Raw genomic sequence first — 22784 nt, 5'->3', positions numbered from 1 at the left:
GCGCTCGCCCCGTTGGAAAAAATCAATCCAAAATTTTTTGGTGCACTACTTTTTACGGACGTAAAAGTGTATAAATGCTATATAATTCCAGTCCTAGATTGTTCTCAGATCGATTTTAATCAAAATAAATACATACTACGCACACATTGTCTATAATAAATCATAACACTTATATTTAGTTGCATTAAAGTTGTTTCCCTTTGATGCAGTTACACCATTTTCTTCAAATGTTTACCAAATTACATGCTACAAAAATTGATTTATTTCACTGAAAAGTGGATGAAGAAAAGCATACTAATTTATTTGATAACATCATTCTACATTATTTTGGTAAGGGTAAATACTTATTGATGCATGTCACTTATCTTTTTTCTGCTTTTTTCTGTCCAAATGATCAGCATTTGCATACGAAAGTTGGTGGGGTAAGGAATTTACATTATCACAGCAGTTTTGCCACAAGAGTACACAGCATGTATGCAGCAGGAGTACACAGCATGTATGCAGCAGGAGTACACAGCATGTACGCCGCAGGACTCGGGCCAGGAGTACACAGCATGTACGCCGCAGGAGTACATAGCATGTACACCGCAGGAGTACACAGCATGTACGCCGCAGGAGTAGTACACCGCAGGCTCATTTGCATGTGAAAAGTGTATGTGCCGCGTACATGCTGCGTACTATTTCCCGCATACTAAATTCCTCCAGCGTACATCCTGTGTACTATGTAGTCCACAGCATATACGCAGCAAGTAGTACACGGCAGAGCTCATTTGCATGTCAAAAGTGTACTACAAACGTACTATCGGTGTATGTGCGGTGTATATCCTGCGTACTATTTAAAGCCCTTGATTTCAATACACATCATGTACGCATCATATACGCTGTATGTACACAGCAAGAGTACGCAGCAGGCCTTTTTCTTCTGTAAGGGGTATACAGTCTCGTGGAAAGGGCCATCCTAGATATCCATACGCTAATGTTGTTTATACGAAAATAAATGCTTTTCTCTTTCCATACAAAATATACAGTGAATGTAAATATATAAACTTACGTGCTAGGGCTTCTTTTGTTTTATCATCATCTTTCTGAAAAGGAATGATGTAACATTTAATACAGAGTAAAACAAAAAGTGATTGAAGTCACATGGGGATAAGCAACAATGCTCCAGTTATTCAGGGTTTCAAGCCATTTTGTTTACTGACCGGAATTTACACATAGGCCAACTACTGTGAAAATTAAAGTTCTCCTTTTCTTTATTTACAAAGAATTATGATGCATGATAAGTCTGTGACATAATCAAACAACACATTGTAAACATTACCTCATAGTTATCATCTTGGTTTTCGAAACAGATGTAATCTGTAATCATGATTTCTTAAATTAAATGCAAACAAATTTTGACTGAAGAACTTCCAATACTTTATCAATAATTAATATTGTCTTCTAGGACTTGTATTTTAATGTATGTGCTTTGTCTTAAGACATATTCTAACCAGCATAATTTTCTTCAAAATCCAATTCTCATTGTTTTTCTCACGATGTTTTGACTTTTGAAGAGTTCTTTAATTTAATAAAAAGAACATTTTTTAATAAATAATCTCATTAAAAGGTCAAATACAGTGGCAAACAACCACTGACATAACTGGAGAGAATATCTTGCAAATTACACAATGTGGGAAAATTTTATATATGATTTAGCCGATTTACTCTAATCATCAAAGGTGCAAATAATTTTGCAGCTAAACTCAAGTTTGCCAGTAAAATAAACAAGAGGACCCAAAAGGCCATATGTATCGTTTACTCAGCCTAGGTCTTACCCCAGATAACCTAGTATCAAATCTGGCCTAGATTTCATGAAAGACAAACATTTTGAACATGTTTTATGTAAACAAGGTACATCATAAATCGAGTCTGGCCTAGTGGCATAGTTTTTGGTCTCAGGTAACCTACTTTTGCACTTGACCTAGATTTCATTTAGAACAAGAGCTGTCAATAATGGTGACAAATGCCCCCGCAGCGCCTTGATCTTTGACCTGGTGACCGCAAAGTCAATAGGGGTCGTGTACTCAATAAGTACTATTAGCATGTGAAGTTTGAAGGTCCTGGGTGCAGTGGTTCGCGAGTAAAGTGCCTTCATGCAAAAAGTTACAAATGGACGGACAGTTGAAAACTAATATGCCTCCCTTCGGGGGCATAAAAACATTCTGACAAAGATTAGAATGATCAAAGTTTTTCTATGATTTGACTTAATGACCTAATTTTTTCCAAGTGACTCAGTTACAATTTATCCTAGATTTTACACAGACGAACATTCCGACCAAGTCTCATGAAGATCAGGTACAAATGTGGCTTTCTGAGTGTTAACAATGTCTTTCTATTATTTGACCTAGATAATCCAGTTTCAAACATGAACGAGATTTTATACAGACAAACAATCTTACAAAGTTTTATGAAGATCAAGCAAAAAGTGAGTCCTCTAAAGTGTTCACAAGGTTTTTCTATGATTCAACCTAGTGAAATACATTTTGTAGTGTAAGACATCAGGTAAACCAGTTTAGAAAATGACTCAAATTTCAAACGGACATACATTCTTGCAGACTTTTATGAAGATAAAGTAGTAAAGTGTGGCTGCTATAGTGTGAGCAATATTTTTTCTATGATTTGACCAAGAAACCTTGTTTCAGACTTCATATAACCAAGTTTTGACACTGACCTAGATTTTATACAGACAAACACTCTGACAAACATTTATGATGATCAGGTAGAAAGTGTGGCCTCTATAGTCTTAACAAGGTCTTTCAATAATTTGACCTAGTGACCTAGTTTCTGTTGTCATGTAACCAAATTTTGTCAATGACCTAGATTTCGCAGAGACAAACACTCTGAGGAAGTTTTAAGATCAAACAGACAATGTGGCCTCTACAGAGTGTTAATAAGGTATTACTATGACTTGACTTGATGACCTAGTTTTGACGAAGCAGCGTTCACGAACAATGGACAAAGGGTGATCACAAAGTGCTCAAAGTGAGCTAAAAATGAAAATTTTGTGTCAAAATTAAGGTCAGAACTAATTATTTTTTCCTGGAAAAGGTATGTTTCCTATCACTTATCATGCAAAAATTGTAAAATGCCACAAATTGAGGGCCATAGCTCCAGCGAAAATTAATGAACCATAACATGGAGCTATAAGTATTGTATACCTTCATATCTGTCATAAATATGTTTTGGCATGGCAGTGTAAAGTCCCAATTAACTAGGTTATCAAAACAGAGGGGTGTACAGTCCCTAATATTAAGGTTATCATGACAGTGGAGTATAAAGTCCCAATAAACAAGGTTACCATGACAGAGGAGTGTACAGTCCCTAATATTAAGGTTATCATGACAGTGGAGTATAAAGTCCCAATAAACAAGGTTACCATGTCAGAGGAGTGTAAAGTCCCTAATATTAAGGTTATCATGACAGTGGAGTATAAAGTCCCAATAAACAAGGTTACCATGACAGAGGAATGTACAGTCCCAAATATTAAGGTTATCATGACAGTGAAGTGTAAAGTCCCAATAAACAAGGTTACCATGTCAGAGGAGTGTAAAGTCCCCCAAAAATGGTTATGATGACAGAGGAGTGTTAAGTCCCAATTAACAAGGTTTCCATGACAGAGCAGTGTAACGTCCAAAATAACAAGGGTATCATTACAGAGGAGTGTAAAGTCTCAAATAACAAGGTTATCACAGCAGAGGAGTGTAAAGTCCCAAGTAACAGGGTTATCGTGACAGGAGTGTAAAGTCCAAATTAACAATGTTTTCATGACAGGGTAGTGTAAAGTCCTAATTAATAATGTTTTCATGACAGGGCAGTGAAAAGTCCCAATGAAAAATGTTTTCATGACAGGGCAGTGAAAAGTCCCAATTAACAAGCAAATTCATTGAATTGGTATCCCCCATCGAATGGGTTTGTGTTGAGGAATGGCAAAGAAATATATCCCGCAAAAAGTTAAGGATGTTACTAAGAAGCAAATAATTTCATTACATTTGAACTTAAAAGAACAGATGTCCATAAGGGAGCACAATCAAGTAAAAAATCTGGAACGTGGGTTGTGACATGTGTGTGTGTGTGTGAGTGGGTAGGGGGGGGAGGTGTTACAACTTCACATGTTGATAAATATTCATGGAAGGTTTGAAAAATGAAAAAAAAAAATGAAAAAAAATTGGAGGGGGGGGGGGGGGGGGGAGGGGGGGGGGGGGGTTGACCAGTTAGGTTACAGAACTTCACATGTTGATAATAAATATTGATGGAAAATAAAAAAAATTGAAAAAAAAATTGTTTGGGGTGGGACGCATGATCAGGGTGGTTGGAGTGACTGGGTGGAGGAGTGAGGTGGGGGGAGGGTACAACTGTGCATGTTGATAAATCTTCATGAAAGGTTTGTTTAAAACAAAATAAAAAAAAATAAATATGAGGAGTGGGGAGGGGAGGGGGTGTGACCACGGTGTGGGGTGACTAGGTGTGGGTACACAATTTCAAAAGTTGATAATAAATGTTCATGGAAAAAAAATGAAACAAGTTTAATAAAATTCTACCAATTGGTTAGTTTGCTACGTACAAATATGTGGATTTTTAAACAATTAAAGGGCAATAAGTCTGAAGTTACTAAAGAGATCCAGACGAAATCGTGTGTGCACTACCACATTGTGGTGACCTAAATTTAATTTAGGTGTCATAGTTCTAGGTCAAATATGTCACAAGTTATGAAGCAGAAATACCCTATATAGTTAACACTAGAAACTACTAAGGGCCATAACTCTGGTGTTACTTGGGCAATCTGACTGAAACTTGACGTGCCACATTTCCCTATAGTGGTGAACACGTATACAAAGTTTTATTTAAATATTCCAAACCACTTCCGAAATATGGCTCCAGAAGGACAGAAAGACGGAAGGATGGACAATGCCAATACTATATCCCTCTGACTACGGCGGGGATAACAAAGTAATTATGACAGGGCAATGTAAAGTCCCAATTTACAAAGTTATTATGATAATGCCTCAAATTAAAGGGGTAAACTTACTTTCAGTAGAAAGCTGACAACTGGTGAGAAAAATACACAGTCTGTCCTATCTAAAACCTGAGACTTCTTGCTTACAGGGCTAGTACTGTAACAAATCAGCTTACTTGCTGTCTAAATATATTCTATGCTTTAATGCAATATCAGATCCTATACCACAAAAATTGCATCACAACATATTACAGCTTTAAACCAGTATTATATGTACTTACTGGAAAGATACCAGTCATTGTGCGTACAATCAACTGCATCACATTAAAAGCATCTGTTGCAACTTGACTCTGTACGTTCTTCAAAGTCGTCTCAAAATCATCGGTACTTGATCTAACTGACAAATTAACATTAGACACAGACACCTGCGTATCTGTCTTTGATGGAGGTGTTTTGGACGAGGGTTTGATAGTTACATCTTTCTTGAATTTATCCACTATCTTTCCTACTTTTCCTCCATCATCTTTTTTAGCAATAATTGTTTTAATTCCTTTAAGTGTTTCATCCCCTCCAACAGCACCCTTCGCCTGCTCAGCTTTCCGTTTTTCTTCTCGCTTCTTTGACATGGTCTCTAGGAGTTTCTTTGTGTCAAATGGTCCACCAGCACCATGTGCTCCTTTCTTCCCAGGTTGGGGTTTCACTATACCATAAGCAGACTTGCCTGGTACCTCTGACGCACCATCTGCATCAGCTTTCGGCTGAAATATTCATCGAATTTAAAGAAATCAAATATGAATTAAATTAAGAACAAAAATTTCTAGAAGCATGTCAGCATCGAATCTGTCTAATGTATCCTAATATAGGAGTGGTCAAAATAACTGTCCAGTTTCATTTTTGGAAATTTCAATTCAAGCTTACTTTCTTGAGCCAAAACATTATTAGATTACTTAATATCATTCGGTACAATTCAGAGGTATATTTTGGGAGAGGTATATTTTGAGTGCCAAGCCGAATGATCAAGTTCATAACTGTCCAAAAATGTATAAGTCCCAATATCCTCCATAAAACATACAACACTGTAACTGTTGTCTTCAGACAATGCTAATGGAGAACATACAGTTTGCCTAGGACCTCCTGAACAGAAGTCTTACCTTCAACCTATTGAGCTAATCAGACTGGCAAGAGGCTACCGTTAACTCATTGCCAATAAAACTAGAATGTTGAAGCCTAAAGGGCAATAATGTTGAGCCCATTATTTGGTGACGACACCACCTGAATGACTCAAGATTTCAGCTGATTAAAACAACACACTGGCCATAGCTTTATCAGATCAAGTGGTTCCAACGTTGTTTGAGCGGTGAATTTTACGCCGATCAGATGGAGAAATATGGCCGATACTACAAATTTCCTGTATTGCAAGTATGGTTTAAAGGAATTTCTACCTGTTAAATAACGAGTCAAATGAAAACAATGGGTGCACCTGGAGCGCAAATGTGTCTATGTTTTAGCACGTATGTCCATTTAGCTGAGATTTGTGCCGTTTATTCAAACACTTCTGTACAGTCCGGCAGGGGAAGGAGATTTTTTACAGTTTTTGACAATGTCGCCTCAAATATAGTGTTTATCGGGAACAAGTAACTGTTCAAACACTTTTCATGTAAAGGGCTACCTCTTAAAACAAAGCGTGTGTATTTTCATAGAATTATTCAGCGTTGTTTCTAAAAAATCGGCCAAAAACCTAATACAACGCCGTTTCGAGTGGGCCGCTTTGCAACGCAATCAAGTGGATACCGTTCTGTGTCTTACTTGCGAAGTCTTATCCGTCTTAAAAACAGTCATTAAAGCCTAACAATTAATAAGTTTAGAGAGTTTTATATCAATTTAATGATCCCGCTGTTTCTTATATATTATACTTTTACATTTTTATGTTAGCTTAACATTTAACATCTTTTTGAGGACATTGTCAAAAACACCAAACAAAAACATAAAGCAAGGATGAACATCGAACACTATCATTAAGTAAATAATAATAATAGTTCGTAAAAACAAAAACCATTTCACGGATATTCATGGATATTTATCTCCTCTGCGAATGTTACTGATCAGCATACCAAACTCGGGTTGACTCTTTAAATCAGTATAGTTACAGTTGGTTAACTTTTTAGTTCCATAAAACCAATACATTGCGATTTCATTACTGATTTGTTGTGCATTTGAGCTGTTCATACAATTTAAATAAAATTTGGTCCATGATAAAAGTATTGATCAGTTGTTTGTATATATTTTCATTCATATTCCTGGTGTAGCGGTCATTAATTTTCACAGAGGTAAATCACAGAGAACGATAAAATTAGCCAGGGAAAAGACAATGTTTTATTTGTCCTCAATAAAACAGAAACGACGTAATAAACCTCTATGATCGCAGCTCAAAAATGAAAACATAAATGAAACACAGACACCAATGAAAGAAAATTAACGGACCAGCAATACTAATAGAGACGTGTCATCAAGCAAACTATTAAGAGCGTTTGTTTTCTTCATGTCCTCAAAGTGAATACATGTAATAATAAAAAAAACAACACACACACAAAGAAAATAAAAAAGACTGCAAACTCGAACTTCAAGCACCAAAATATCAAGAAAAAAACCTGTTCACAATAAGGTATTAAAGAGAGAGTTTTATGTGACGAAATGTTTGAAGAATTAATAGAGGAAGAGACAGATTTTTAGACATTGCAAGCAACAAGGCTATCCTGAGACAACTTTATAAGTACCCGTTGGCAAACATCGCTTTTGTTATTTGGTTAGAGACAGTTAAATAGTACAACTGTGGCACATCTCTATTAGTATTGCTGGTCCGTTTATTTTCTTTCATTGGTGTCTGTGTTTCATTTGTATTTTCATTTTGAATGGCGACCATAGAGGTTTATTATGTCGTTTCTGTAGGGATAACGCATGTGTTTTCGTGTTATAACGTCTGTAGAATCCCGAGGAAGTCTTCAGATGTTATAACAAGAAATGAACTGAACATGCGCTGACGCTATTCTAGCATAAAACGCGGAAAAATACTAATAAATGAATACATCCTACCTCAACGTCATTAAATTTCCATGAAATGCGCCGGAATGTCTGAGTTGTTTTTTTACGTTGACGTCATTTTGTTTTGAATTATCCGTTTTGGGGCCGAATGATTATAACCCTTTGCCACGGAACTCACATATATAAAAAGGTGATATAACAGCACGTGAGCGCAAGAATCTCGATCTCTGTTAACCCTTTTCCAATCATATCGCCCCGATCCGCCCTTATCGCTTATCCAACGAAACGCCTCAATCCGCCTGTGCCGCCTACAAACGAATCGCCCGAAACCGCCCGGATAATGCACTGTTTAATAATCGTCTTTTTCCGATTGAAAACGACGAAATTTCATTGGTTTAAAAGTTTAATTGGGTTTGGAAAAGTTCATTTTACGATTACGCCCGAGCCTCGCTTTCAAAACGTTACTATTTATGCAACAAACTTCGGAAATCCCCAACACATTTTCAGAAAATAAAATTGTACATGTACCAAAATGGCGGATAGTGATAGTGAATTTGAAGGATTTTCTCCGGATGATATTTATGAAATTCCACGTCGGGATCCCGTTTCAGATGTGGAAATTAGTGATATTTCGTCGGATGATTTATCAAGTGACTCCGATTCGTCGGAAGTAGAGGAATTATACGCGTGGCAATTAGAAAATGACTCGGACAGTGACACCCCTTTGGACGATCTGCGACCGTTAGTGAATTACAGAAATTGGACTAGGAATATTCGATCGCGGTATGTTAGGGACTTTATTCATGATAGCGGACCAAATTTGACTGAAATTCCAAATCAACAACATAAATTTTTTGACATGATGTTTGATCCAAATTTTTTTGAAATTATTGCTGAAGAAACAAACCGATATGCAAGGCAAGAAATTCAACGTAAACAACAGCAGGGTGGAAGGGGTGATGATGTTTGGGAGGCTCAGGGAGAAACAACAGCAAATGAAATGAGGGCTTTCTTTTCGGTAATGATTATTATGGGAATACATAACCTCACACGTGTGGAAGATTTCTGGAGCTCCGATGACCGACTAAGAGTAGAGGGTGTTGCCAAAATCATGCCTATTCAACGTTGGCGTAAGTTGAACCAGTATATTCATCTTACAAATAACCGTGACCAGCCTGATCCTACTGACCCTGATCGCGACAGGTTATTCAAAGTCCGGCCACTTGTAGACATGTGTAACAGAAATTTCACGAGTGACATTTACCGTCCAAGTCGTAATCTGTCTGTTGATGAAGCAATGATTGGTTTCAAAGGCCGGTCATTGCTGAAACAGTACATACCAAACAAGCCGACAAAATGGGGATTGAAATCGTGGATGTTAGCAGACTCTCACACAGGTTTCTGTGTACAAGCCGACATATACACTGGCGCGAAAGGTGGTCAAGGTTCGACTGAAGGTTTAGGGTACAAGGTTGTTATGGGTATGGCTCGGCATGTGCAAGGAAAGCATCACCATCTATTCTTTGACAATTATTTCACCTCGCCGAAACTGTTGATAGACCTTGTCCCCATGCAGATCTATTCTACAGGGACGGTGAGGCCAAACAGGAAGGGACTACCACCAAATTTTTCTGATAAAGATAAAAAGGCTGATAGGGGAAAGAGCGCTTTCTGGCAGAAAGGTGACATTGTAGCAGTGAAGTGGAAAGATAACAATTTTGTTCATCTAATTTCAACTAGCTGTGATGACACCATGAGACAGGCTTCAAGGAGGGTAGGCGGCCAGCTTGTGAACATCCCTTGTCCGGACATGGTGAAGACCTACAACAAATACATGGGTGGCGTCGATCTCAACGACCAGTTACGTTCATACCATCCAGTTGGACGCAAAGCCAAGAAGTATTGGAAGTATATTCTTTGGTTTTATGTGGATTTGTGTCTTATCAATTCATGGATCCTATATAAGCTTGCCGTGACCGACAAACCAAAGAAGACATATTCCCAACAAGACTTCAGGCTGGATGTGTGTGATGGACTTGTTGCAGGGTTCACGTCACGTAAAAGGAGGCTTAGCCAAGTCCGTGTACTGTCAGCCATTGTCAATCAGGAAAACGTAGGTGGACATGTTCTTGTCAAATTTCAAGGTCGGAAGCGCGTGTGTGTTATGTGTTCAAGGAAGAAACGTAAAACAGACAGCGGTCGCCCAGTGGAGTCTACATTCGGATGTCAGCAGTGTTCGGTGAATCTGTGTAAAGATGGATGCCACACGGAATTCCATGCAATAAGCGAATAAGTGTTCAGTGTGCCTGCCAAAATTCTCAGTGGATTTATTCATGTTGGAGTTATTTATGTGGATTTTATTTATTTATTTATTTATTTATTTATTTATTTATCTATGTATTTATTATTTATTTATTTATTTATTTATTTATTTCACTGATATATATATATATATATATATATAGCTGATATATTGTTGTAGATGGCTGGCATAAACCACAACCTTTTTATTTATTTATTTATTTATTTATTATTTATTTATCTATTTATTTTATTGATTATTTATTTATTTTATTAATTTATAGTTTGGGTCAGGCAAAATCTTTTAGCTTTTCGAACTGAACAACTTGCATATAGATGAAATTTGTTTTTTTTTTTTATTTTGTAAATAGATCTAGTAATTTTTGATTTCTTAAAAAAATACTAAAAAAAAAAAAAAAAGACTAAAACAGCCAACAAATTCAATAAAAAGTTAATTGTAAATAATTGGTAATACTGTTCAGTCATGTAGATAGACAAACATTTCAACTGTATAAATGTATATAATTTCATGTACAGATGCACAGTATACATGTATAGTATTTATTTTTTATGTATTATATATAATTATGAATATATTGCAAGTGTTGTAGATAATCAGAATTAAATTGTGCATAAATAATATCAGTGTAAAATGTGATTCAATGGAAAATAAAGCAATAAAAAAGGAATTTAGATGTGAGGAAATCAGCAAATAATCAACTAAGTGTCAATGATTGGAATTTATTAGTGTTAATTCAGTGGTGATTAAACAGACATACTCCCCACTAAGATCTTAGCAAGTGTCATCTACTGTAAGTTTATTCAATTATCCCCCATCCTGTGCATGTGTTGTTATGTTTTTTGCATGGCATGTGTTAATTAGAACAGTTTTAAATGACACACCCCATCATTTTACAGTGAATATCTGGCAAAATATTATCACAGGCAAATATCTCTGTTCAGACAGGCTTATCAGATCAAACAGATCTATGTTCACAGTAGGTATAGGTTTCCAGTGGAGTACTGATTGGAAAAGGGTTAACACAAGTTTTCTTCCCTATCAAAACACCCCCGATATGTGGCAATAATGTAGGGATAACGCATGTTTTTTCGTGTTATAATGTCTGCAGAATCCCGAGGGATTGGTTGGTGTCCGAGCCCGTAGGTCATCAAATTTCCATGAAATGCGCGGGAATATCCGAGTTGTTTTTCACGTTGACGTCATTTCTATTTGAATTATCCGTTTTGGGGCCGCAATACGTTTACGCTCTGCCATGGAACGCGCATATATAAAAAGGTGTATAACAGCACGTGAGTGCGAGAATCTCTATGTTAACACACGTTTTCTCTCCTGTTAAAACACCCCCAAAAAGTGACAAGAACAGCAGTTTTATGCTAGAATGTTTTATGGAGGACAAAAACAAATATTGTCTTTTCCCTGGCCAATTTTAACGTTCTCTGTGATTTATCTCTCTGAAAATTAAAGAACGCTACTACAGGAATATGAATGAAATTATGAACAAACAACTGATCAATACTTTTATCATGTACCAAATTTTATTAATTTTGTATGAACAGCTCAAATGCACAACAAATCAGAAATGAAATCGCAATGTATAAGTTTTAAGGGACTAAAAAGTAATCAACTGTAACTATACTGATTTAAAGAGTCAACCTGATTTTGGTAAGCTGTTCAGTAACATTCGTGGAGAAGATAAAAATCCATGAACTGGTTTTTGTTTTTACGAACTATTATTATTATTTACTTAATGATATTGTTCGATGTTCATCCTTGCTTTATGTTTTTGTGTTGGTGTTTTTGACAATGTCCTCAAAAAGATGTTAAATGTTAAGCTAACATAAAAATGTAAAAGTATAATATATAAGAAACAGCGGGATTATTAAATTGATATAAAACTCTCTAAACTTATTAACTGTTAGGCTTAAATGACTGTTTTTAAGACGGATAAGACTTCGCAAGTAAGACACAGAACGGTATCCACTTGATTGCGTTGCAAAACGACCCACTCGAAACGGCGTTGTATTAGGTTTTCGGCCGATTTTTTAGAAACAACGCTGAATAATTCTATGAAAATACATACGCTTTGTTTTAAGAGGTAGCCCTTTATATGAAAAGTGTTTGAACAGTTACTTGTTCCCGATAAACACTATATTTGAGGCGACATTGTCAAAAACTGTAAAAAATCTCCTTCCCCTGCCGGACTGTACAGAAGTGTTTGAATAAACGGCACAAATCTCAGCTAAATGGACATACGTGCTAAAACATTGACACATTTGCGTTTCTCCATCTGATTGGCGTAAAATTCACCGCTCAAACAACGTTGGAACCACTTGATCTAATAAAGCTATGGCCAATGTGAAACAAGTTTCTTTTCATTATCTTGACCTAAACTAAAGTTATTTAAAAGAAACGATCATCCACACAAAAAAATAACTCTTAAGTCCACAAAAATCTTTACCAGGTAAAGATAGGTCAAAATACACATAAAAATTTGATGTATCATCCATACTGTACCCCAGAAAAGTGGTCTCAGTTTTTCCATACCGCCTTGCTTCTGTGCTAGTGGATAAGTCGACAGAGCAAACAAATCTTCTTTTAATATAATTCTTAATGACATTTGTTCTCAAAACCTTTACAAGAAAAGAAGTATCTCAAATTTTCAAAAAAAGGTATTTTACTCAATATAATAAAATATAACATATTTCAGTTACTTTTGACACTATTTGCTTCAGCTCAAAATTATTTGGCAGTTGAATGTTTGCACCTTTCAGTATTGAAAAGGAAAATTCATCTCAAACTTTGAGTACTGAATATTAGTGAAACATCTCAATTACTTATCTATATCCCTACATATATATCTAAACATCTGAGTTACTTTTCTGTATGCCTACATACATCCTACTTATCCATGTACCTACATACATATGTAAACAACCCAAATACTTATCCTTATACCTACATATATATCTAAACAACCCTATTATATATCCATATAACTACATATATATCTAAACATCTCAATTACTTATCCATTTACCTACATATATATCTAAAAATCTCAATGATTTATCCATGTACTTACATCTATCTAAACATCTCAATAACAAATCTATGTACCTGCATCTATCTAAACATCTCAATTACATATCCATGTCCCTACATCTATCTAAACATCTCAATTACATATCCATGTACCTACATATATATCTAAACATCTAAATTACTTATCCATATACATACATATATGTCTAAACAACCCAAATACTTATCCTTATACCTAAATATATATCTAAACAACCCAATTATATATCCATATAACTACATATATATCTAAACATCTCAATTACTTATCCATTTACCTACATATATATCTAAAAATCTCAATGATTTATCCATGTACTTACATCTATCTAAACATCTCAATAACAAATCTATGTACCTGCATCTATCTAAACATCTCAATTACATATCCATGTCCCTATATCTATCTAAACATCTCAATTACATATCCATGTATGTACACCTATCTAAACATCTCAGTTATTTATCCATGTACCTACATCTATCTAAACATCTCAATTATGTATCCATGTACCTGTGTCTATCTAAACATCTCAATTACATATCCATGTACCTACATCTATCTAAACATCTCAATTATTTATCCATGTACCTACATCTATCTAAACATCTCAATTATGTATCCATGTACCTGCGTCTATCTAAACATCTCAATTACATATCCATGTACCTACATCTATCTAAACATCTCAGTTACATATCCATGTCCCTGCATCTATCTAAACGTCTCAATAACAAAACCATGTACCTACATCTATTTAAATATCTCCATTACATATCCATGTACCTACATCTATCTAAACAACTCAGTTACTTATCCATGTACCTACATCTATCTAAACATCTGAATTACTTATCCATGTACCTACATCTATCTAAACATCTCAATTACTTATCCATGTCCCTACATCTATCTAAACATCTCAATTACTTATCCATGTCCCTACATCTATCTAAACATCTGAATTACTTATCCATGTACCTACATCTATCTAAACATCTGAATTACTTATCCATGTAACTACATTTATCTAAACATCTCAGTTACTTATCCATGTCCCTACATCTATCTAAACATCTCAATTACTTATCCATGTCCCTACATCTATCTAAACATCTCAATAACAAATCCATGTACCTGCAGCTTTCTAAACATCTCAATTACATATCCATGTCCCTACATCTTTCTAAACATCTCCCTGTCCCTACATCTATCTAAACATCTCAGTTACTTATCCATGTCCCTACATCTATCTAAACATCCCAGTTACTTATCCATGGCCCTACATCTATCTAAATATCTCAATTACTTATCCATGTCCCTACATCTATCTAAACATCTCAATAACAAATCCATGTACCTGCATCTTTATAAACATCTCAATTACATATCCATGTCCCTACATCTATCTAAACATCTCCATGTCCCTACATCTATCTAAACATTACAGTTACTTATCCATGTCCCTACATCTATCTAAACATCTCAGTTACTTATCCATGTTCCTACATCTATCTAAACATCTCAGTTACGTATCCATGGCCCTACATCTATCTAAACATCTCAATTACTTATCAATGTCCCTACATCTATCTAAACATCTCAGTTACTTATCCATGTCCCTACATCTATCTAACATCTCAATAACAAATCCATGTACCTGCATCTTTCTAAACATCTCAATTACATATCCTGTCCCTACATCTATCTAAACATCTCCATGTCCCTACATCTATCTAAACTTCTCAGTTACTTATCCATGTCCCTACATCTATCTAAACATCTCAGTTACTTATCCATGTCCCTACATCTATCTAAACATCTCAGTTACTTATCCATGTCCCTACATCTATCTAAACATCTCAGTTACTTATCCATGGCCCTACATCTATCTAAACATCTCAGTTACTTATCCATGTCCCTACATCTATCTAAACATCTCAGTTACATATCCATGTTCCTACATCTATCTAAACATCTGAATTACTTATCCATGTACCTACATCTATCTAAACATCTCAGTTACTTATCCTGGTGTACCTAAAAATAACTATATATCTAAAGATCTACCTTAGGAGGTACTGGTGGTCTGACACCTTTGAAATAATCATGCTGCAGTATGACGTCTGCTGAAGGCCTAGATTCCGGATCTTTCTGCATGATTTGTTTCAACAGTTCAGTTAACTCGGGTTTATACCCTGTAGGCATGTTGGGCAACTGAAACAAAATTGTAAAGTCCATTAAAGGTTATAGTCCATATGAGGTAAACGCTATGTTATAAAGTTCATTTAATTGATAGTAAACACTTAGATTTAGAGTCCATTAGAACTAAACACCATTAAATTTCATTTAATTAATAGCAAACACTTAATTTTATAGTCCAATAGAAATAAATATTAGATTGTAATAGTCCATAATAGGTATACATCAGATTGTATAATCCAGCAGATGTTAACACTGTAGTTGTATAAATACTGGTAAACATTTTAAAAGCAGCTTGCCTCCTTTCATTTAAATAGTTTTACCTGTATATCTTTAATATTTTACGATCACCCTATTCATTCCATTGAAAATTATGACAAATTATAAATGAACAGGAAAAGGAAAGGTGCAAAAGTTTCAATAACGCCACTTGGTGATAATGTGCTCCTGATATTTTGACGAAAATATGTAGGCAATAATTCTGTGGACATATATTGTAACTATGATAGTTCAATGATGGTCCTAGATTGCCCATCTGAATTTCACAGCACAAGCATATTTCACTGGGGCTATGGTTTTTAACAAATTAATAGGATTCAGATATTTCAGCAGAAAGTTACCCAAGCACTGATTGTATGATATTGTTCTTAAATTAAACAGTTTTAGACAACATGATTGTCAAAGTGTGCACTACAGTATATAAAATACAAGGCCAGCACATTGCAACCATGGTTTTTAGTAATCAAGACTGACATCCTTTAACAGAAGTTCACTCAAGGAACATTTGTAGAAACAAAGTAACCTTTATATAAAACATAAAACCAGCACATTGCAACCATGGTTTTAAGTAACAGGGATGGTCATCCTTGATGATAGAAGTTTTAGCTCTCAAACTACACTATTTGAACTTAGTAATACATCTGGTGGCAACATAGCAAGCTATATTTTCTAAAAATATTTATTATTATCAGAAAAAAAAACTAAATAAATGTCAAATATTCAAATTTCTCAGTAGTATGAAGAGATGTTCAAAGAGCTGCAAACTAGTCTACCTTGTAAAGTCTAGTTTTTGCTGTGCTTTAATTAAGACTGAATAAATAACTGCTTGAATTCTACTGATAGGTCTAAAGTTATGCAAATTTCATCCACAGAAATATTAGAAAGGTTTTTCATGGAAATACTATAGGTATAAAGGTAATAATATGCCAGATGTGCCTCTGTGGTTCACTCGGATGTAGTTCATATCAGTATAAAGTGCCATTTTCCCTGTCTACTAGCCAGATATAGGCCTTATTGATGCTTTATTGTAAAGATGAATGTCTGTAGATGATTTTAAGCCATGTTATATGCTAGGCTGGTCAAAATGAAAGTTGGTATATCCAGATGTGTACCAACACAAAACTAGCATTTTTATCACATGTATCAGTCAAAAGACCATGGTTTCATAGCATTATGGTCAATCTTATACTTTTTTTTGGTAATTTTCAATTGCCTATAGCCAGATGTTGATGTGATCTTGCAAGAGCTGGAAATGATGATAAAACAAGAAACATGGAAATTCCACAAAAATCCGGTTTTCAAACTTTGCATCATGCCATCTGTTTTTTAGGTCATGGTCTGATACACATTTTGATTACATCTAATCATGCTATTCAAAAAAGATCCAACAAACATAAATCTGTCACTGCCATATGTCATTCCTGACTCAAGTTTTCAGTTTGACTTTGACCCTTTGGCACCTAGATGACCCTTTTTTATTATAGATATACAATCCCAACCTTTGGTTTTCTATAAACTACCTATAGGCCAAGTTTAATTTCAATATATATATATATATCAATGTACACTAAGTAATTGAGAGGAAACCATTTTTTTTTCTATTATAAGTAACTGTGACCTTGACTTTTACCCTAGTGATCTCAGTCAGTAACCCTTCCAATGACATTTGCCCTAGTGGAGACATTTAGTACAGTCTAACCTATACATAATACTGTCTGCATGAAAGTGGTCATTTTAGTTGTTTTATCATAATGTGGCAGCCTTGCTGACTGGTAACTCACCAATTAATTTTCAATATAATATAATGTCAACTTAAATGAACATACAAGCATCTGCTGTTGTTGTTGTTTTTTAGGAGGGTGGGGAGTAATCCCAAACAAAATGGTGCAAAATACTGTTTTAGATGCACAAACAACACAAACATTTTGGCCCTTTATGTATATTTCTGACTAAGTCAAGGATCATAACTCTGGTATACTTAATGGCGGAATGATGCTACAGATCTGAGAAGTTGTGTAGAGATTTCTTTCTATTGTGGCCATTAAGTGCATCAAGTGAAACTATAAAACTGAAAGAAGCCCATTCGAGGATGCTTCTGACTAAGTTTGGGGAACATCCATCCAATGGTTCATGAGAAGTTTCTTAGAGGTTTTTTCTGTTTTCAGCCCTTGGAGGCATTAAGTGCAGCCTTGTGAAGTTTGAACAAACTTGAGGAAAGTCTATGCCGAGATGCTACACAACAAGCTTGGTGTCATTCTTGCAAGTAGTTACAGAGGAAAAGATGTTTAAATATTGATGCCGACAGACAACAAACACAGGGTAATTACAAAAACTCACTTGAGCACAAGTGCTCAGATGAACTAAAAGGTTTTGAAGGAAAGGATACATTTTCTTACCCCTCCATGAACAATTTTAAAGACGAGTTGGTGCATTAACATGGCATCAAAAGGTCGCTCTAATGTAGCCATCTCATACACTATTACACCTAATGCCCATATATCACTCTGAAATGGAATAAAACATCTATTAATGTATACATGTACATCTTTACGAAAATTTATTTTCATTATTTGTTGTTACAGCAGCACTTGCATTTACATAAATCTGGTATTGAGATGTTTATGGAACTATTGACTGTTTTACTCTACTCATGAAGACACTATTGCTGAAACAGCTGAAAACATGTAGACTAATAAATATATATGTACTGTAATTATATTACAATTACTTTCCTCTGGTTAGAGCACTTACCCCTGTGGTGCAGTGGATAGTACCCTTTCCCAATGCAAGGACTCGGGTCAGAGTCCCATCAATGCACTTGAAAATATTTCTACAATACTTAGTTAGTACAACAATACGGCTGCATTAATGTATTAGAGTACCCCTGTAATATTTTGAAATAAGTTGCATACCACTGCCATTTTCTAAAAACAAGAGGGTCATGATGACCCTGGATCGCTCACCAGAGTAATATGTTTCAAATGTCAAACTGATGATTTTTAGAAATTTTTTGGAAAATTTTCCGATGTACAATCAAGTAACCCCTGGGGCGGGGCCAATTTTACCACGGGGGTCATGATTTGAACAAAGTTTGTAGAAGTCTACTAGGCAATGTTACATATCGAATATCTAAGATCTAGGCCTTCTGGTTTATTTTAAGCAAATTTATGAAGATTTCCCTATGTACAATAAAGTAACCCCTGGGGCTGGGTCAATTTGACCCTGGGGGGTCAAGATTTGAATAAATTTTGTAGAGGTCCACTAGGCAATGCTACATGTCGAATATCTAAGCTCTAGGCCTTCTGGTTTATTTTTAGAAAATATTGAAGATTTTTCTATGTACAATCAAGTAACCCCATGGGGCGGGGCCAATTTGATCCCGGGGGTCATGATTTGAAGAAATTTTGTAGAGGTCTACTAGGCAATAATACATGTCAAATATCTAAGATCTAGGCCTTCTGGTTTATTTTTAGAAATTTTTTGACGACTTTCCTATGTAAAATAAAGTGACCCCTGGGGCGGGGTCAATTTTGACCTGGGGTCATGATTTGAACAAATGTTGTAGAGGTCCACTAGGCAATGCTACATGTGAAATATCTAAGCTCTAGGCCTTCTGGTTTATTTCAAGAAATTTTTTGAAGATTTTCATACGTAAAATCAAGTGACCCCTAGGGCGGGGTCAATTTTGACCCCGGGGGTCATGATTTGAACAACTGTAGTAGAGGTCCACTAGGCAATGCTACATGTCAAATATCTAAGCTCTAGGGCTTCTGCTTTTTGAGAAGAATATTTTTTGTGGTTTTCCTATGTAAAATCAAGTGACCCCTGGGGCGGGGTCAATTTTGACCCCTGGGGTCTGATTTGAACAAATTTTGTAGAGGTCCACTAGGCAATGCTATATGTGAAATATCTAAGACCTAGGCCTTCTGCTTTATTTTCAGAAATTTTTTGAAGATTTTCCTATGTAAAATCAAGTGACCCCTGGGGTGGGGTCAATTTTGACCCCGGGGTCATGACTTGAGCAACTTTAGTAGAGGTCCATTAGGCAATGCTACATGTCAAATATCTAAGGTCTAGGGCTTCTGGTTTTCAAGAAGAAGATTTTTTAAGATTTTTCTATGTAAAATCAAGTGACCCCTGGGGTGGGGTCAATTTTGATCCCGGGGTCATGATTTGAACAAACTTGGTAGAGGTCCACTAGGCAATGCTTCACACCAAATATCTAAGCTCTAGGTCTTCTGGTTTTTGAGAAGAAGATTTTTAAAGTTTTTCCTTTCGGTTGCCATGGCAACCAGAGTTCTGCATGGAATTCAATTCTTTGAACAATTTTTGTAGAGCTTCACCCAAGGAACATTCCTGTGAAGTTTGGATGAAATTTGCCTAGTGGTTTATGAGGAGATGTCGTTTGAAGTAAAAGTTTACAGACAACGGAAGACGGACGACAGACGGTGAGTGATCCTAATGGCTCACCCTGAGCCTTTGGCTCTGGTGAGCTAACAATAACTTCACAACAAGATATAGTAAATTGAGGATCTGCAAAAGTGATAAACTACAGAAGTAGTTATGATAATTTACTAAATTTTGGTATGTCATTGTGGCCAACATATGTTTTTTTGGTGACCTTAATTAAAACTAATATTCAGCTTTTTGCCCTTGTTAGGCTGAGCCAAGTAATAAATATATGATAAAAGATGTATGTCTACATTCTAAACTAAGAAATAGGAAAATAATGCACCTGTCTCTCACAGACTGACTGTAGGCGGAATTCCCAATTGCTTCTTTATTTATAGATATGAATGCTACATCTCATATATGTCTTTTGAGTACATATTATGTAACTGTTATCAAAATATACCATTCTAATATGAAAAATCCATGCACATTTCTGTCAAAACGCAGAAATTTGACGTCACATTAAGATATTATTTGGCACTATACAAGCGCCAATAAAGAGTGCTACCATATTTGATCTACTATTTTAGATAAAAGACATTTTAGAATCAAAATGACCCTGTACAGATTATTAGACCTGCAGAATAACTCACTAGAAGTCTACGCAATTCCACGGGATGTGTTACTTCCAATGTTTTAACACTTTTCAAACACGGTTACGGGTTGACCTCATGCAAACATACTATATTTGGCGCCATACGTGCACCATGGAATAATGCTTCTATATTTCATCTACTTGGTTACATAAAAAGCATAACAGAATCGAAGTAACATATAACAGAACAATGTTTTAACATATCTCAACAATATGTATTGGTTTTATGTCGTATTATTCACTTGGGCTACGCCCTTGAAAAATTATGCCGCAGGTGTATAACCTCTTTGTATTATTTCAGTATGTTAAAACATGATTCTACTGTACATTAATTCTTAATTAAAGAATATAACGACAGTACAAAATACTATTTTCTGATGCAGAATTAATTAGGAATATTGGTTGTATAAAAAATCATTAGTATATGAAAATAGAAAATCGAATAAAATATTTTTTGTGGTATAGTTACAAATCAGCTCATCCAAACAAGGGCACGTGATGGCCTGTCCTATTTTCAGTCCCAACGACCTTTGACCTACTGACTCCCAAATTATAACAGTCATCTACTAACCTCATGCAATCATCCTATGAAGTTTTTAGATTGTATACTAAAGCTGTCTTTCAAGCTGAAAATAGTTAGAGTCTCAAGGTCACTGTAACCCTGACCTTTGATGGTGACCTAATAACCTCTAAAACAAAAAGACAGGCAATGAAGTGGAAGTAGAAAAACAGGCTCTAAAGTTACTGAGCTGAAACCATTTTCAGTCTCAGGTTCATTGTGGTCTTGACAATATGACATCCCAAACAATTTGTTAGTTCTACTGAACTTATGAAATTTTATGATTATAGGCTAAAGCATTCTCTAGTTATTGAGCTGAAACTATTTTCAGTCTAGAAGTCACTGTAACCTTGACCTTTAAAATACTGAACTAAAACCAATCAGTCCAAAGTCAATCATCCTATGAAATTTGGCAACTGTAGGCCAAAATGTACTTAATGATTTGCACTGAAACTGTTGTCAGGTTTAAGCACAATGTAACCTTGACCTTTGACCTACTGACCCAAATAAAATAAGGGTCATCTACTGACCAAACGGAATCATCCTATAAACTTTGATGACTGCAGGCAAAAGCAATATTTACTTACTGTTTTGAGTCCCGAGGTCACTGTGAGCTTGACCTTTGACATAATGATCTCCAAAAACAATAGGGGACATCTACTGACTACAGACAATCATTCTTGAAAAGACTGACTAACGGTCACTTTGACCTACTAACCCCCTCCCCACCCCACCCCCAACCCACCACACACAAAAAACAACATTTGCAAAAGTGCACTAATTTGAACAAATGTTACAAAGAATCTTGTCAGGATGCTACAGATTAAGTTTGGTATAAGTTTTCAGAGAAGAGTAGTTTCAGAGGAGAAGGTGTTTATGTAAATTGTGGCTGACAGACGATGAAAAACAAGGATGGATGCTGGACCACCCACCTATACAAACAGCTCACCCTAAAATTTCAGTTCAAGTGAGCTAAAACTTATTTAATTTTAAAAGTTTGCTATCCCATACCTTGGAATCATACGGTTTGCATGAGAATATTTCAGGACTCATGTAGTAAGGACTGCCACAGAAAGTTACTGCCTTGGCATTTGGTCTCTCTAAAACTCTGAAATAACAATGGTATACATAAATGTTCCAAAGCCTTGTCACTAAAACTGAACAAACACAATGACATATCAAGAGTTGTCAGCAGAGAAACAAGCACACTACAATTGATGCACATTCTGAAGCTGCAATGTTTGGTGGGTGGGGGCT

The 22784-nt window shown here is 35.6% G+C and overlaps 1 protein-coding gene across 1 annotated transcript in view; it reads right to left on the bottom strand.

The window, feature by feature from the left end:
* The window catches only part of LOC123529350 (serine/threonine-protein kinase Nek1-like), a 49579-nt gene that overhangs the window by 20192 nt on the left and 6603 nt on the right, over positions 1-22784 (bottom strand). Inside the window, exons 4-8 of the mRNA XM_045309662.2 lie at positions 22539-22635; positions 18318-18425; positions 15511-15657; positions 5278-5754; positions 1052-1085 (exon numbers count right to left, since the gene is read on the bottom strand). Coding sequence (XP_045165597.1) covers positions 1052-1085; positions 5278-5754; positions 15511-15657; positions 18318-18425; positions 22539-22635 — 863 coding nt within the window. The remainder of the gene's footprint in view (positions 1-1051; positions 1086-5277; positions 5755-15510; positions 15658-18317; positions 18426-22538; positions 22636-22784) is intronic.

This window comes from Mercenaria mercenaria, chromosome 13, assembly GCF_021730395.1.
Source record: "Mercenaria mercenaria strain notata chromosome 13, MADL_Memer_1, whole genome shotgun sequence".
NCBI classification, from domain to species: Eukaryota; Metazoa; Mollusca; class Bivalvia; order Venerida; family Veneridae; genus Mercenaria; species Mercenaria mercenaria.
This window is presented reverse-complemented; position numbering and strand designations above follow the sequence as displayed.